Here is a 16,681-nt window from a genome sequence, read left to right as displayed (position 1 = left end):
CTTCCCCAAGTAGAATGATCGCTGGAAGTCGGCGGGCTGTCCAGTCCCAAGAAGCACTACCAAATTAGGCCGGCGGGCTATTTTCACTATTAATATTCAAATAAATATTCTTGAAACTAGAAGTTGTGCTGAAGTTCTCCAATTATACTTTTTAATTATAGCTTAAATGCATCAATCTCCATACAATGTCTGTGTTCCGAACACTCATATGTTGAACAGTAGTATCTTCAAAAGAAAGGCATCTCACTTCATCAATATCCAATGCATTTCATCAGCGTTAACTGTAAACAAATTTGCTAATTTGATAATAACATAAAATAGTGGGGACGCTAACTAATTTACTGCTGGGAACGGCCCTTTGCCGGGTCATCCCTAAAGATGTTGCGTTTCTCCTCCCCATTTTGCTGAACTCGTTTGTGCTGACTTTATTATACTGGGCACTTTACTACTGCTAACCAGTGCTAAAGTGCATATGCTCTGTACTCAAAACACAGTAACATTGGCTTATCCACATTTCACATCATTCATTTACTTATAAGTCCCTAGTAAAGTGCACTATATGTGCCCACGACCTGTAAATTGTATGCTACCAGTGGGTATTCAGCACTGATTGTTCTACCCAATTCAGTATCCCTTTAAACATAACTAAGCCTGCCACTTCAGAGCCTGGGTGTGCAGTTAAAACTGTCATTTCAACCTGGCAAGTTCACCTACTTGCCAGGCCCAAACCTTCCCTTTTATTACATATGAGTGGGCCCTAGGCAGCCCTATGATATAGAAAACAGTTGGTTCTGTTGGGTAATACAATTACTGTGATTTATATATTCAATACAAAGGCAAGGATGTATCTCAATTTATCAATGAATGGAAAACAATTTTTGATAAGAACACACCAAGAGAAGAAAATGTTTGCAAAAAACAGAGTTGAATTACTCTTTTGTTATTTCAAAAGGCATTTAATATAAATATAGCTGTCACAAACAGAACTAAATTATGGTGATACAAAGGTGACTATTGTGAAAAAGTGACATGTGGTGACTAGTGAAGTCAAAGGTTCACTATATACATGACATACATAAGTGACAGATAAATTTAATTCAAGATTTCTGTCCTGTCTTCCATTTTCTAACATAAAGGCAAGTCCCAATAGTGATTTAAGGTGAAGGTTAAGGAAACTGTATAGACATGTATAACAATAGTGTTGATGTTTCGACCCAGGAAACAGCACAGAGTCATATGCGTCACAACGGGCATTCCTCAGGACTGTAAAAAGGCAGGGTGGACAGCCACAAGAACTGATAATTAAATCAATGAAGTTAAACGGAAGCTGCGATCCTAATGGAAGATCAAGAAGTCAGGACGTAGTAGGGATCCAATAATGGTATCCAAAAGGATAAACAATCAATTCAATTAGTGAAGGTCCCGTAGAATTGGATGTTGAAGATCTCCACCAGCAGGTTGGAGTCTTAATCAGGGGCAGTAGCTCAAAACACTTAACTTCCACCAGCCACTTGTGAAAAATTCTAGACCGACAGCAAACGTATGCGCAAACCCTTTAGTACCCGAACTTCTTTGGTGGCATTAACTAACAAGTAAATTCTACAGCACGAGACTCCAACCGGATGGTGGAAGTTAAGTATTTGAGCCACTGCCCCTGACTAAGACTCCAACCTGCTGGTGGAGCTCTTCAACGTCCTCACATTAAGAATCCTACCGGATGGTGCACGTCTCCAATCCTATGGGACCTTCACTAATTGAATTGAATCAAACATTGTTTTCCATTCATTGATAACAAATTGAGATACATCATTGCCTTTGCATTGAATACATAGATCACAGCAATTTTATTACTCAACAGAACCAACTGTTTTCTATATCACAAATACCCAGGTTCCGAGGGACACATGGTCGCACCATTACCTCTAGTTTTCTAGGCAGCCTATAGGCGTGGTGTAGTGTATTTAAAAGGGAGGGCATGAGCTTTTCAGTTTTACATGTCCAGGTAGAGCGAAATTGTTAAAATTAGATTTTCACTACTGCAAGGCCTACCTCTCCCATTGGTTAACACTACTTTTGCCTTAAAACCTATTTTGGCTGTAATTTACAATTGGAAAAGATAGAGATCTGGAGTTTAGTGTCTCTGGACTCACAATGTAAAATCACATTTTATGGTGAAGTGCGATTTTATATTGTTAGTCTGAAAAATTCCACTTTAGAAAGTTGGCATTTTCTTACTTACATCAGTCTGTGCCTCTGCCTATCTCTAAATTCAGATCTGGGTTGGGTTACAGCTGGGCTTTGTGCATTCCCCCTGGACAGTCACACAAAGGGAGAAGGGGTGTGACATTTGCATCATGAAAGCCCATCACCAGGCTTAGGGTCTTTCCTGAAGGAGGTTGGGAGGGAGGAGCTGTCACTTGCACCTGAATAGGGGAGTGCCTGTCCCCACAAAAAGAGATGCATACCTCCCTGTAGTGAGTCTGGAGCCAGGGCAGGAAATGCAGGGACCTACTGATCGTCAAAGATCTTGAAGCCTCCCCCACTTCAAACGATTCAAAAAAGGGGGTGGTGATGAACAGAGTGTCTGAATTAAGCAGACCACTCTTACCCAGTCCAAAGATCAGGGCTTGATCCATCACCGTTATTTAGCTCACTGCACCATCCCAGCTCAGAACCAGGCTATATGCAAATTAGTCTGTCCCTGGCCCAGTGCATCATGGGAACAGGGCAGACCAAACTACCAAGCCAATTCTTCACCGGAAAGGAGACAAGCTTCCGGGGACCGGTTTCTGGCATTTCAGCCGTCGTCCCTTGCTCATTGCACCATCAGGATTCAAGCAAGCCGGCTCTTGACTGGGTGAGAGTATTCTGCTTAATTCAGAAACTCTGTCCATCACCATCCCTTGTTGTTAAATATTTTGTCCACCATAATCGTGGAAGGGTATACTTAGATGTGAGTCCCTTGCTCATTGCACCATCAGGATTCAAGCAAGCCGGGCCGAAGACGGCTGTAATGCCAGAAACCAGTCCCCGGAAGCTTGTTTCCTTCCCAGTGTAAGAATTGGCTTGGTAGTTTGGTTTGCCTTGTTCCCATCATGCACTGGGACAGGAACAGACTAATTTGCATATAGCCAGGTTCTGAGCTGGGATGGTGCAGTGAGCTAAAAAACGGTGTTGGATCTAGCCCTGATCTCTTGACTGGGTGAGAGTATTCTGCTTAATTCAGAAACTCTGTCCATCACCACCCCTTGTTGTTAAATATTTTGTCCACCATAAGCGTGGAAGGCTATACTCAGATGTGAGTCCCTTGCTCATTGCACCATCAGGATTCAAGCAAGCCGGGCCGAAGACGGCTGTAATGCCAGAAACCGGTCCCCGGAAGCTTGTTTCCTTCCCAGTGTAAGAATTGGCTTGGTAGTTTGGTTTGCCCTGTTCCCATCATGCACTGGGACAGGAACAGACTAATTTGCATATAGCCAGGTTCTGAGCTGGGATGGTGCAGTGAGCTAAAAAATGGTGTTGGATTTAGCCCTGATCTTTTGACTGGGTGAGAGTATTCTGCTTAATTCAGAAACTTTGTCCATCACTACCCCTTGTTGTTAAATGTCCCCCACTTCAAAGGCACATTTGAGTATAAGTACTGGACCCCTGAAACCACCAAATCAGAACTTTGCTGGAACCAAGTATATTTTGCCAGGAAGAAGAGCTGTTGTACCGTAGCATGGACTGCCACTTTGCTAACTGCATTGCTTTGTTGGTCTGCAGCCTGCTGTTGCTGTGCTACAGGAGGGACTGCCACTTTGCTACTTACTTTGCTGTGTTGGCCTGCTGCTTCTCACCTGGCAATGAGATGGACTGGGCCGGCTCTCCAGGGGTGGGCAGAATTTCTGTAATCGCGTTACGCAAATCTCTGCAAAACGGTAAAAAATCTCTGCGAACACGTAGAAATTCCGCGAACACACGGAATTACTTGTTCGCAATGCTTTTTTACTGTTCGCAATCGCTGTTTGCATGCTCGGGGGGAAATATCTTGGGAACACGCATTTGAGAACGCAAACAAGCAAAAAAATTCTACGCGGAACGCAAAATTAACCAAATTCCGCAAGCGAACAGAATTTACCGCCCAGGCCTACTGCTCTCTACATCCTTGCACCCAGGTGAAGTCAAGGGCTTCAAGAGCCTCCTGTTCTTGAAGTCTCAGGGCTATCAAAGACTTCCCTCAACCCTGCTTGAGCTGCTGGTCTCTGCTAACTGTGAGTCCTTCCTTGCCTGAGGTGCGAAATCCAGTCCTAGGGACTCAGAAGTGTTTTTTTTTATCTTTCTCTTCATCAATGTTGACACATCTACAACTTTGCTCCAATTTGCACTGGTGCATTGCCCTTCGACGCAGACACAGCAGCTGCTCGACGCCAGTGTTTCTGCAATTGATACAGCTTGATGACAACATCGATCTTTGCACTGATGCCTCTTGACAACCACAACGTCTGCGCAGCTCGAAGATGATCCTACTGCTGAAGCTGCTCAATGACGACGTAGGGCCTGCAGTTCCACGTTGCATCAGTTTCTTGATGTCAACACTTGTTCCATCCAAGGTATTTCTTTAGCGGGAACTGTCTGAGTCTTGTAGCTGGCCTGCCCCCACACGGTCAGCCTGAACTTTGGATTTACCCGCGTTCTAGTGCGACCTCAAGTAACCTTTAAGCGCTATTGACTTCTAAGCATTTTTTATGGATTTACTCTTTAAAAATGTATATCACAACTTCTACTTATTAGATTTTTTCATTTTGGTCTTGTTTTAATCAGATAAATATTCTCTATTATTCTAAAATGATGTTGAGTCTTTTGTGGTGTCTTCACTGTGTTACTGTAATTAAAGTGTGTGCAAATACTTTACACATTGACCACCCCAGGTTCAAATATCAGGGGTTTCCTTGTTTTGCAATACATACTTAAGTGGATGGCACAATAAGTGCTGCAGGCCCTCTAGAAGTATTTAATTTACTGGCCCTTGGGCACAGGTGGTGCCCCTTTTCTAGGGACTTACGAGTAAATTAAATATGCCAATTGGGTATAAGCCAATTCTGCCATGTTTTAAGGAGAGAGCACAAGCACATTAGCGCTTATTAGCAGTGGTAAAGTGTGCAGATTCCTAACAGCCAAAAACAGGAGGGTGAAGGTAAAAGGTTTGAGGATGGGACTGAAAAAAGGGCCAAGTCTAACAAATATTATTTATTTGTAAGTCCAGGGTTTTAATCTCTGTTTCTTGCTCCTTTGTTTCAATGGTAGCTCCAGAGGGATGAGTAATTGTTTTCTCTCCCTTCTTGTCTGTGAGAACACCCACTGTGGCCATAAGTTTGGTCTTGCTCAGCGTTCCCTCATTCAACATATTGACAAAGGGCTCTTCATGCTCCTCTGCCTTCTGAGGGTTTCCATGTACCTCCGCCTCTATCACAAGTGCTCTTTGATTAGCTGGACATGCTTGCTCAGTAAGTTAAGGAGCCAGTTGAGTAGTTGTAGGGCTATTTGGAGCTTTAGAATCAGCTTCCAAATCTCCGGAGACCTATACTAGCTAAGGTCCTGGACAATACTTTAATAGATATGTCTGGTTTTCAAAAGAAGTTGTTAGAGGGACTGGCCCACTTTCTTTTCATATTCTAATGCTAATCTGATCTATTGGTCTTGAAAATGGAAGCTGGGAAATCTGATAGCCAGGTGGCTGGCGGGTTGCAATAAGAACTTTGCAGATATTTGGCAAGCCCGCGAGTGGCCCCGATAATCACCACAAGGAGGCCTGGCAGCATAAAAGCTGTGGTCTAAGTATAAACCCACTTCTGCTTTGCATTGAAATTGCCTCCAGCATCAGCACCAAGACTCGAGTTGCTTCTTCTTCTGCCCCAAGCTGATCTTGTGGTGAGTGTTGAAGTATTATCAGTAGTTCCCTTTCTATCTAACTCTTTTTCCCAGAGAGTCCTGGACCAAGCAATAATAAGTCACCATGTAGGAGCATATAGTTTTTGTTTTGGATGTTCAGAATTTAGTTTTCCAGATCCAGGTATTTTTCCAATGACACAGCACTACTACATTTATAACCGTCCAGTATGGGTGAGTGCAGATATAGTGGTCCTGCTGCCCGTGGGCCCCCGGAGGCCAGCAAGATTCTGGTGTATATGACTTTCCTGGAGATCTGGACTTCACTTAACATGGTCCTGGGCTTTCCAAAGCTCTCAATTTTCTTGAAGGAAGAAGAAGATTTTGCCTGACAGTAGAGGAAAGAAAAGAATGGAAGGACTCCCGATTTGTAATGGTACCCTCTACACTTCGGTCTCTTTATTCTCTGTAAATGAGATATGGAAGACATAATGGCTCCCTCCTATTAGAAGATTCAGCTGGCTAGTTGTAAACCTATACCAATCACTGTCAGGACCTTGATGGAACTCTAGCAGGAATGAGTATTAGTGCCCAGAAGTCGACTTGGGGATCACCCTCATCAAGAACGTTTGGGACTTTTCTGACTTCTGAAATATCAGAGAAATGGGACAAATTCTCACTGAGAAAGGCATGACTTAGCTGGCCACAGATATCTGGTTTAACCCGCACTGAGGTTCCCCCCAGCATTCAATGATACTGTGGGACCACAACAGACGATTTTGTTGCCTGGTGGGCCACCCTTGGCTACAGCGTCTTGCCTTACCCCACTGAAGGTAAACAAGCACCAAAAGGAGGCAAAGTTCCTCATTTAGAAAATGATGGGAGGCCCACAATCTGCCATGGGAAATAACTCCGCTGCCCTGGCAGCCTACTGCCCGCCATATTTAGAGATCCCCACTTTCTTGGCACAGATCCGTATGCCTTCAGAAAAGCCACCACCAAAATGGCTCCTCTGAAGGCACTGAATAATTGCTAAACTGCCTCCATATTTCATGTGGCCGCTCCATTAGCATTTTTGTTTTACATAATGAAACTCTTTTTCTCCCAATATATTTTCTGAATCAAAATGCAAGATACCAAGGTACATCACAAGTGTTACGAGGACTCTTCCACACGTTCCGACTCTCGCCACTAACAGTAATATTAGTCCAGTCTCCTTCAGATGGATTTTATCAGCAACCTGCTGAAATTATCTGAAAGTATCTCAGGAGAACTTGCATAATGGACTTCCGGTATTATGCACTGTGGTCCTGAATCAAGGGACCAACTCAAACCCACACCATCACCTTTGAGGTGACTTTTCTCAGATTAAAAACCACTGGAGATTATACTGGAATTGGGCAGATGAACTCGGTCCCTGTACTTTCAAAAGATTTAAAACTAATAATGAATCGCTCCTCTAAAGTCTATGTGGTAAAAACAAAACATTATAGGCTAGAATTTCTCTTTAACCTCTTAGCCTCGTCGAACGTTCAGCACCCAGTGCTGAACGTTCGAATACCGAGCGCTGGCCCGTCGGCCAACGGTCGTGCGCAGCACTGGCAAGGTAGTGCTCGCGACGACCGTTGGCCGACGGCAGCGCTTAAGGGGTTAAATGTAACCCTTTTCTCTATCCATCTTTACCGAAACTCAACCCTGCAAGAACAGAATCCCTCCTTCTGCACACAAACGACACTCTGCCTTCAGGTGGAAGAAGATAGTTTTTTCCCCTTAGATGATCGCTGTGCAGGGCCGGACTGGGAACCAAAACCGGCTCTGGCAAAGTGCTCACCCCCCCTTTCCTCCCCCTTTCCTGGGGGGGTTGTGGGTGCCGCCGAGCTCTTTGCCAGGGCGGGTTTTCGGCCGATTTTGTTACAGCGCAGATTTTGCAACTATGCTGCAAAAACGGCACTGTAACAAAAACGGCCCCCAGGGGCCCAAAACCGGCCCCCAACCCGTGCGGCGCACCAGGGGATTGCCCGGTGCCCGCTACGGCCAGTCCGGCCCTGCCGCTGTGTGTTCACACGTAGGTGGTATAGCAATCATGTAATGATTTTTCGTTAAGCAAAAAAAATAATCCTTCAAAGAATGCTGTTACGAGTGCGTCATACCAAGTGGCCATCTCTGAATGATTTTTCCATTATACGTCCTCAGTATGTTTTGTAGTCTGCGACAGCAAAACCTACTTAACAGAATGTTATCAAATTTGGCATATCATCAGAAATTGTGATCCGATGCACTCTTCAGTAGTTAAGCAAAAATAATATGACCACTTATTATTTCCACCTGGCCATTGAAAATAGGCTGAGTTCATGGCTACAGTTTTTTAGGTTGAGCCTGGGCTGCGCATGCGCTGCTCTGTGGCATGCTGTGTTGGAGTATGGAATTGAAGCCACGCCCACTCCACCCATAGTTGTCATTGGCTTATGTCATTGCTCTTCGTAAATGCTGGCTTCTGATTCGTTAATAGGCTTGTTAGTCCCTCCTTAGTACCGCCTTGTCTTCATTTGTAACCTCCCAGGAGGACTTTCCCTTTTTACTTCGGTTGTTACACAGTATGTCTTTTTTAGTCTGTAGGTCTATTTTCTCTAGTGAGTTTCTCCTACTGCAGCCTTGACATGCTTCCCTGCAACATTCACCTCGCTGTGCACGCTTTAACTTTCTGAGAAGCCCTGGACAATGGCGACCTCTTCTTTGAATAGGTCTCGCATTTACAAGAGTTTGAGCCATTGGCATTGTAAATGACAATGCCTTTTATGTATGTGTTAATTAGCAAAACAGATAAATAAAAGGCGTAATTTACAATGCCAATAGCTTAAACTCTCAGAAATGCGAGACCTATTGCATTGCAAATGCTTGTTTTTTTATTTTTTTGAAGCATGCATGTCTAGTGCCCTGTGGCAACTTTAGCATCCACTGGTCCCTTCTTCTTCTCTAGTTCCCTGCTAAAGTGTCTCTGTGTTGTCCAATTCCTGTATTACAAAGATGCACGCGCAATAAAATAATATATAATGTACAGCTGTTTGCAAAATACATTAAACCGGGAAATGAGATGAGCAAAATATGGTCTAAACTCGAAATGGTGAACTTTTATTCTTCAGATGGTACAGCCTGCATTTAAACAAACTGCTGAACACGTTAATGAATGAGCAATTACTTTAATTAAGGCCCCCTCATATTATACAACCCAACACTTAATCATGAGGTAAGCCCTGAACTACAAATAAATCTTTTATAATTCTTAATTACTAACATTCATAGTATATTATAATGCTTAATCACTAACATTCACAGGCTGTCCAATTTGGAGAAGATCTATTTATCTTTAGCATGTCATTAATGTGTAATTAAATTCACCAGTTCTGCAGAAACATTATTGCTCGATAGAGTATGATTGAAACAAGATTTGCAACCTATATATGGAGACTAGCTATCTTAACACTATGAGCACACAAATTAAGATTTTCTATAATACTCAAACCTGAGTGTGCCTAAAATAGATTGTGTATGCCACAAAAACCTTTTGTTTGTTACCATGCCACAAATCAAAGGTCAAGGAATTCATATATAACAAAAGTTGATCTGCTCGAGGCTGGCCTGCAGGGAAGTAAATCTGAAATTGAAATTAAGAAAACTAGTTCTAAGCACAGTGATGCGAGCAGCGTATTCCAAAGCCGGCATCCATATGAGTCACGGCACCGAATCCGATAATGGAAAATTTAAATGAGGAAAACAAAAATAAACTTAGCAAGTCTAAAAAACACGAATGCGCCCTCCCACAAGAAGAGGGATTCGACTGTTAATCGCTGGGGCCCTCATTTCGAGTGCTCCATTCTATTGTGATTACTTAATTTTCACAATCTCGAAATCGCACATTTCTGAGTTTGGTCCATCAGGAACCATTTGTGTAAATACAATTCTTGCTACCACTTGCATGTGTTCACAGTGTAGCCATACTTCCTTTATCAGTTCTCTACTTGTAAGGCACTTTCACATATTTTTGGGGCTCATTCATTCTAAAACATACAATATAAACACAATTACTTAACAAATTAAATTATACATAAAACCTTCACTTCACTATTATTTGTTTTAGCAAACAGAAAATATTTTCAACCATACAGTTCTTTTCCTACCACAAAACATGCTGAAGCCCACAAAAACTAACAAGAACCCCAAACATGCCAGTTGATATACCTGCGAACTCAGGACCATGAAGCGCAACTGCCACATACTGGAGAATCGATGACCCGCCACCAAGAACCCTGCCGACAGAGCATCTCACAAAACAGCCCTCAGCACCTACCAACGGCACATCAAAGAAGCCAAGAAAGCAGCAATCACCACCTACATCGACTCCGCTGCCAACCACACAAAGGACCTCTTTAAAATAGTCAAAGAATTCTCCAACCAGACAGCTCTAGAGAACAGCATCCACCCCTCCCAAGAACTCTGTGACACTCTCTCAGACTATTTCCACAGTAAGATCACCAACATCTACAACAATTTCAACGTCCAAACCTCCACCATCAACCCGACAACCTCAACCAACCAGCACACACAAGCCAAACCATCACCACCTGGTCACCACTCTCTGCCCTGACCACCTCAGCCATCATTTCTTCCATCAACTCCGGGGCGCCCACCAACCCCTACCCCCACCACCTCTACAGGGGCACAATGAACCCAATCAGCACATATCTCATCAGCATCCTCAACAGCCCCATCTCCACAGCAACCTTCCTGGACAGATGGAAACATGCAGATGTCAGACCCCTCCTAAAGAAAGCCTCCGCAGACCCCAACAATCTAAAAAATTATCTTCTAATATCCCTGCTCCCCTACCCAGCCAAAGTTCTCGCAAAGGCCATCAAACATCAGCTTACCAAATTCCTGGAATAAAACCACCTACTGGACACACATCCTAATCGGGATTCCATGACAACCACAGCACTGAGACCAATTTTAGCCCATCAAGGTAATTAAAAAGGTGTATGGCGCAAATGTTATATCTACAGTGAAGTATGTAGCAGGGGTTTGGGGGATGGTGGCTATTGGCCCCTTACAAAGAATAGTGGATGGTTTTTACAAAAGGTTATTAGCCCTCCCAAGTTATTGTTCAAATTATAACTGCCATATTGAACTCGAGTCCCATATCTTACCAATAACGTGAGGTTAGCCCCAGTTTTGTTGTGGCACTCGATTTGGAGGAGAGAGACTCTCAAACTGACACAAAATATTATCAGGGACAGTTTAGCCCTAGACTATGCACATAAAGATCGCTTGGCTACAACTCGTGAACTCTACATTCAGCTTTTTGGGTTTGAAAGATCTATACGCTAATCCATCCAGCTGTGCGACTGTGTCTAAAGCAAGAATCAAACAAATCTTTTTAGAGAAGATTGCAGGAGAGAGAGGTGAGTTCAGTCGTCATAAACCTTCAGTAAAGATGTACCTTACGTGTCCCTTCTACACTCAAATCTGTGACTCATACTTAACATTCGTGAAAAATCCTCAACTCCGTTTTATTCTATGAGGTTCCGATTGAACCTCATTCCTATGATGATGGGCTTTCCTAAGAATATGTGTTCGCTAAATGATTTGCCAGCTTATCTCTGTGATGAAAGGTCAGCCCAGTCCTGTCCAACCTGCACTTATTGCATTGCTGCAGCTTCTGAGACCTACAAAGGAAAATATTTATTCTCCCTCTTTTGCACACATATTATGTGAACACCTTAACCGCGGCCGTCATTTCGCGGCAGTGCGGCGGTTTTAATAATTGGGCAGGGCCGCGTTGGCCGTTGGACGTTTGCAGCACCAGCGAGGTAGTGCTTGCGACGGTATACAACGTTTACAACAAAGTTTTTACAACGCACTACCATTACAACGCAGGCATTACCACGCATACCATTACAACGCATTGCGCTGGGGGGCGCTCTAGGATAGGGAATACGTTTAATTTTCTATCCAACACCTTCCCTAGTGTCCACGGGGACTGGAGTTGGAATAGAAAATTATACTTACCACTATCCAGCACCTCTAAGCGCTATGCGTTGTAACGGTATTCGTTGTAAATACCGCGTTGTAAAGGTATGCGTGGTAAAAGTATGCGTTGTAACGTCATACATCCGCTTGCGACAGCCAACTGCAGCAGGGAGGGGGTTAAACAATGTCGCCCTGCTCTTGATTTTCTCAAACAATTGATTAATCCCTGTGTATGTAATGCCACGGCTTCATTTCTCTGGTCCTCTCTGAACAACAGAAGGGCCAATAAAGACTGGGAGAGCGTAGGACAAACGTGAGGCGACTATTGATTAATTTTGATGGCACAATGCACTTTACAATTTTTCACAATGATGACCTTTTTAAATATGGATTTTAATCTTGTTTTTATGATGCATAACACATTATGTTAAATGTATAACTTTTACTGATGTTGTTTTAGCTCGAGTACTTTATATGCATTGGACACACTGTGGAATAAAGAAATTTGACTGACCGATAGGATTGTGATCTTTTTAATATAGTACAAGTACCACTTCAGCAATAGGCGCCTTAACCTGAATGTACACAATCTTGTTGGCTCATTAAGTACACCAGTGACTTTTATTGTGACCAGGAATGTTCAAAATGCCATACTGGAACGATTGCATGAGGTAGAAGGCTATAATACAAAATTAAAATCGGTCCAAAAATGAAAATAACATGCAGAATGTTTGAGGTATGTGCAACGATGAAGGCAGTAGCACATTAATAAGCACAAAGTATCTAGCACGACCATGCTTTGTTATCAGTAATAACTGTGCAGCCATTGCCCTAGTGCCATGCAGGATTTCATCACATACAGCTGAACGGTACCCAGGCCATTCAAGCACTAGCAGCGCTCAGCTGAACATGCTCTTCACGCGGGGCACACGCAGCAAAGAGAAAAGGGATCTAACCAATCACATCGCCGAATAGGAATCCTCTTCTTCTTCCTTGTAGAGAACACAGAGAAAACAGGCAGTGAGGCCTGCACCAACGAGCTATCGTGGAATGAATAAAGAGAAAAGCACAATTGATTAAACATTGGAATGTTTATGTTTTTATCAAAATACATGTGCATCTTAATAAGTTATACATGTGTGGGTGAGTGTGGTGAAGTTAACATATGAAAAGCAGTCTGATCAGCATAGCGTTCTCAGTGGGTGGTGAAAAGATGTACAAAGACGAGTTATATGACTGGTACCAAATTATTGCTAATCAATGATGCTGCTGCCAGTGTCAGCATCTCAGCTGATATTGCTGCTTGGGGGCAGTTGAAATTAATTCGACTTATAGTCTCACTGGTTCAGTATACTAAGCAGGGGGTATAATATTTCTCCTGACCCCCAGCAAGCGAGAAAAACGAACTTCTTCTCTGATGGATCAGAGGTGGGGTGCATTATCACCTGAAAGGTGGGAATATCCCTCGTTTCATAAATAGACATGAACCTCTCCACTGATTGCCCAACTGCATATGAAGCTGGTAGTCTGTTATGATGGTCCAAGTGTGCCCGCCTAGAGGCCTTTGGGGGCTCTGTACATGCTGTCTGTGTATTACCTAGAGGTGGCAGCAGTGTACGAATTTGTAGTCTGACCAGATCACTTTCTCCGTGTCAGTAACAGCGTGTTTCTCTGACCCCAGTGTGTAAAGTTCTGCTGATCTGGCCTCCTGTGTAAATGTTGTGTGCTGTTTGTGCAGTGCATGCGTAGCACGTTCAGCCATACTCTGTGTGCTTGTGTGAGTTATGAAGTCAGAGGGATACATTTTTGATTCCCCTTATTGAGCATGGCAAAGGATGGAGGATGAGGACAGCTTCCTATAGATCTTCACAAGCAACAACCACAATTGTTGTCAGGGTGAACAATATATTCACTAAATTAACCTGGGATTTATGCAGCACACAGACACCAAAAAAGTGAAAACATGACACAAGAGATGTCCTACACCAATTTCGAAAATTAGTGTAAATGTTAATAAATAACATTTGACCAAAAAGACAAAAGCCCAGTCAGAAGAACCGGAGATATGCAATTTTAAAAGCTTAAGTGAAAATAGCGCCAAGAAGCAGGAAGCGCTTCTAGTGGGTATCTGGTCATGCTAGATTGGGACAAAGTCACACGTTCAAGCCAACCACAATGGAATGCAGGCGAGATACAAGGACCAGGTTAGTTCCATTGAAAAAGCTACCTTCTAAAAGTCCAACACAAATTTCAAAACTTCGTGATTTCAAAAAACGGAGCTCAAGTGATGGAAACGAAGGGTCCAGGACCTGTTGGGGCACCTCTTTGGGATCAGTAACTCATTCCAGCAGAGGTCAGCAGGGCTCATGCAGGTCTAGTTGCAGATGCAGGTAGGTCCAGCTACAGGTTCAGGCAGAACCAGGTGCAACAGGTCATCTGGACAGGTACAGGGAGATCTCTGGAGCTTGTTGCGTCCCTGTAGTCGGACCAGGAGTCACTTTGGATTCCTGGGTTCCAAGAGCGTGTCCTCTCACCTTCAAGCAGCAAGGCAGACCTAAAGCAGCAGGGTAGTCCTCTGAAGAACATGGCAGACCTCAAGCATCAAGAAGATTGGGTCTCAGGGTCCAATATTTAAACCTGGTGCCAGCGTTGAAATGGGAGAAGCTTCTAGAGTTGTCCCCCCACAGATGATTCAGCAATTTCTTTCCTCTCAGCGCTGATCTCAGGATGCCTTGGGTGACAAAAGGCTAGTGTGAAGTACTTTGTTTGTGTGCTGAGGCCGTTCCCTAAAAATGTAAGTGTGGTAGGTGACAACTCCACCTCAACCCATCAGGACAGGATGGCCCATCCTACAAACACCAGTCCTCCTTGGTGATACTGTGTGCACGGAATACACAAAGGCCAACTGCCAACTGCACCTAGTCATGTGACCCAGGACACGGATGCAGGCACCAGATGGTTAGGACAAGAAAATACCAACTTTCTCAAACTGCCATTTTCAGAACTACGATTTTAAATCCTACTTTCCCATTAAATGGGGTTTTAAATTACAACTCACTGGAGATCAACAAAAGTGATCACTTATTAAGTGTAATAAGGTAATCCAATGTTATCAAATGGGAGAGGTAGGCCTTGCAGTAGTGAAAAACAATGTAAGAGTTTTACACTACCAAGAAATGCAAGACTTAAAATTACATCTCCAACTTTTTAGATAAACTGCACCATGCCCAATGATTTGTTTAGGGCCTACTCTAGTGGTGACTTATAGGTATGAAAAAGGAAAGATTAGGTATGGCAAAAGGTATAGTTCACCAGGTCAAAATGGCAATTTAAAACTGAAGATGAGTGGAGAGAGGATGTGGCATAAGGGCTAAAGCTGCCAATTTTGGATTTGGGGAACCAGGTTTGAGTCTCAGTGTTGGCTCAACATCCTGTGATTCTAGGAAAATCCCTTAATCTCCTTGTTCCTAAAACTGTATGTGTCCTTGTGTAATGTAACTGGTGCTCATGCAAAGTGGTCCAATACCTTTAGGTCAAGTTTGCGCTATATAAAACTGCAAAAAAAAAAATAAACTGCACACAGGCTGCAATGGCAAACTTGAGACATGTTTAACAAACACTGACATTGACAAAAAGTCTGGCTTGAAAGAGATGTTGTACAGTAATGTGGAGCATTACAAGTAAATAGCATGGGAATGGGTATGTATTTGTGTGGAAGCAAAGAACTGTAGAATAATATAGGTTTGGTTAAAAAGGTCAGGTCGCAGTTGCACTGGCCAGCCAGACCTAAAACTCGATGTTGGTTACTGACTGCCCTCCTCCCATCTGTGCTGCCGCCACAGGAAAACACCATAAAATATCTAGTTTTCTAAGGCACTTTTATAGCTTTACAATGCCATGTGTGCACCCCTGAAAGTTTAATCTCAGGCAGCTGTAAAGATAAACAAAATGAAAACAGCTCTGTGGCGGTAAAGCACTTTTTGGGGTAGCATACAACTTCCACCCAATCAAAACATGAACTCCTGGCTGCAACTTGTAGGTGGAGCCAGAGCCGCTCTCCTTGTGGTTGTCACATAATTGCTGGGCGACAGCTGCACTATCAAGCCAACCCATAAAAGGGGCCACTTTATTGGGTGCCAAATGAGGGCTGCAGGCCCTTTATTAGCATTTAAGTTACTGGCACAAGGTACATGCAGTACCATTTACTTGGGACTTATATGTAAATTGAATGTGTCAAGTGGGTGTAAGCCAACTTAACCATGTTTACGGGAGAGAGCAAAAGCACTTTAGGACTGGTTAGCAGTGGTAAAGTGCACAGAGTCCTAAAAGTCAACTAAAACAGGTTCAGAAAATTTGAGTGGTAAAGGCAAAAAGTTTGGGGGTGACCCTACAGAGAGGGCCAAGTCCAACACACACTCATATACACAATCTCAATCACTTACAGTCACTCACACCTATCCTCCATCACACTTACTCACTCTTTCCAGCAGGAGCGGGGAGTAAGACAGTAGAGATGAAGTGCTCTTCCCTTCGACCTCCAGTCAAAGAGTTCTCTTCCTCTTTTAACTATCTTTCCTTCTTTCACGCCAGAAGCTCTTCCAGGTGACGTCAGCCTACATAAAGGTATCAAGGACAATGGGGTGTCTCCATCCGGTGTAATGGCCTATGTGATGTAATTTGGGTGACTGAGGTGTCCCCGAATCTATTCCTGGTTGGAGTCTTTACAGAGGATTACCTACAACAAGCAGACACCATAGCTTCTGAAACAAAAAACAATTATAAAAATGGC

The 16,681-nt window shown here is 43.4% G+C and overlaps 1 protein-coding gene across 1 annotated transcript in view; it reads right to left on the bottom strand.

Moving 5' to 3' along the window:
• LOC147751672 (tetraspanin-11-like) overlaps positions 1–16,681 on the bottom strand; it is a 1,044,069-nt gene that overhangs the window by 63,872 nt on the left and 963,516 nt on the right. Inside the window, exon 8 of the mRNA XM_086939141.1 lies at positions 12,849–12,932. Coding sequence (XP_086795267.1) covers positions 12,852–12,932 — 81 coding nt within the window. The 3' untranslated portion in view covers positions 12,849–12,851. The remainder of the gene's footprint in view (positions 1–12,848; positions 12,933–16,681) is intronic.

This window comes from Lissotriton vulgaris, chromosome 1_1 (genome assembly GCF_964263255.1).
Source record: "Lissotriton vulgaris chromosome 1_1, aLisVul1.2, whole genome shotgun sequence".
Taxonomy (NCBI): Eukaryota; Metazoa; Chordata; class Amphibia; order Caudata; family Salamandridae; genus Lissotriton; species Lissotriton vulgaris.
Note: the sequence above shows the minus strand (reverse complement) of the source record. Positions and strands in the feature narration are given on the sequence as shown.